General features: G+C 42.5%; 1 protein-coding gene across 1 annotated transcript; it reads right to left on the reverse strand.

Moving 5' to 3' along the window:
• Positions 1-26: 26 nt before the first annotated feature.
• On the reverse strand, positions 27-778 carry LOC107988209 (NLR family CARD domain-containing protein 3-like). The gene has a single exon (XM_017031083.2). The coding sequence runs from the start codon at positions 737-739 to the stop codon at positions 254-256; it is 486 nt and encodes a 161-aa protein (XP_016886572.1). The 5' UTR covers positions 740-778; the 3' UTR covers positions 27-253.
• Positions 779-784: the final 6 nt, after the last annotated feature.

Consider the following 784-nt stretch of genomic DNA (forward strand, 5'->3'; position numbering starts at 1 on the left):
AACCATCACAGGACATAAAGACAAGACTGAGCATGTTCAAAAACTAAAGGTAAACCTTTTAACTGCTAGAAACCAATAAGAAAATGACACTGACTGTGTTGGATCATTAGTTCTGTCACTGATTCATAAAGACAAACCTGCACCAACATACTGTAGCTACCTGCTGAAATTCACTGCACTTCTCCTTTAGTCATCCAAGACCATTAAACTGAATGAACACTGACTGACTAATCAATAGTGATTGATCACTAACTCACCGAGCCTTCCTGCAGTTCCTCACAGCTGGGATCAGTCTCAGTTTTCCCTCCTTCGATGTGTTATACTTCTCCAGGTCCAACTCATCCAGAACCTCCTCTGACATCTGCAGGATGTAGGCCAGAGCTGAGCACTGGATCTCAGAAAGTTTCTTCTCTCTGGTCTTTGACTTCAGGAACTCTTGGATCTCCTGATGAACTGACTGATCCTTCAACTCTGTCAGACAGTGGAAGATGTTGATGCTTCTCTCTGGAGAGATGTTGGTCGTGTTCATGCTTTTTAGGTTTTCAATGACCTTTGGAATGGTTCCTGGACTGTAGTGTGTCTGACCCAGCAGGTTTCCCAAGATTCTTTGGTTGGACTCCAGACACAGACCATGAAGGAAGCGAACAAACAGGTCCAGGTGACCATTTCTACTTTGGAGGGATTTCTTCATTGACTTTCTGAGGAATTCAGTCACAGAGTAATATTTTCTAAACAACATATGAAAATAAGGTTCTGTTTTGGATTTGCTGGGTTTGTCTTCTTC

Source organism: Cynoglossus semilaevis, unplaced genomic scaffold (assembly GCF_000523025.1).
Source record: "Cynoglossus semilaevis isolate Cse_v1.0 unplaced genomic scaffold, Cse_v1.0 scaffold2418, whole genome shotgun sequence".
NCBI lineage: Eukaryota > Metazoa > Chordata > Actinopteri > Pleuronectiformes > Cynoglossidae > Cynoglossus > Cynoglossus semilaevis.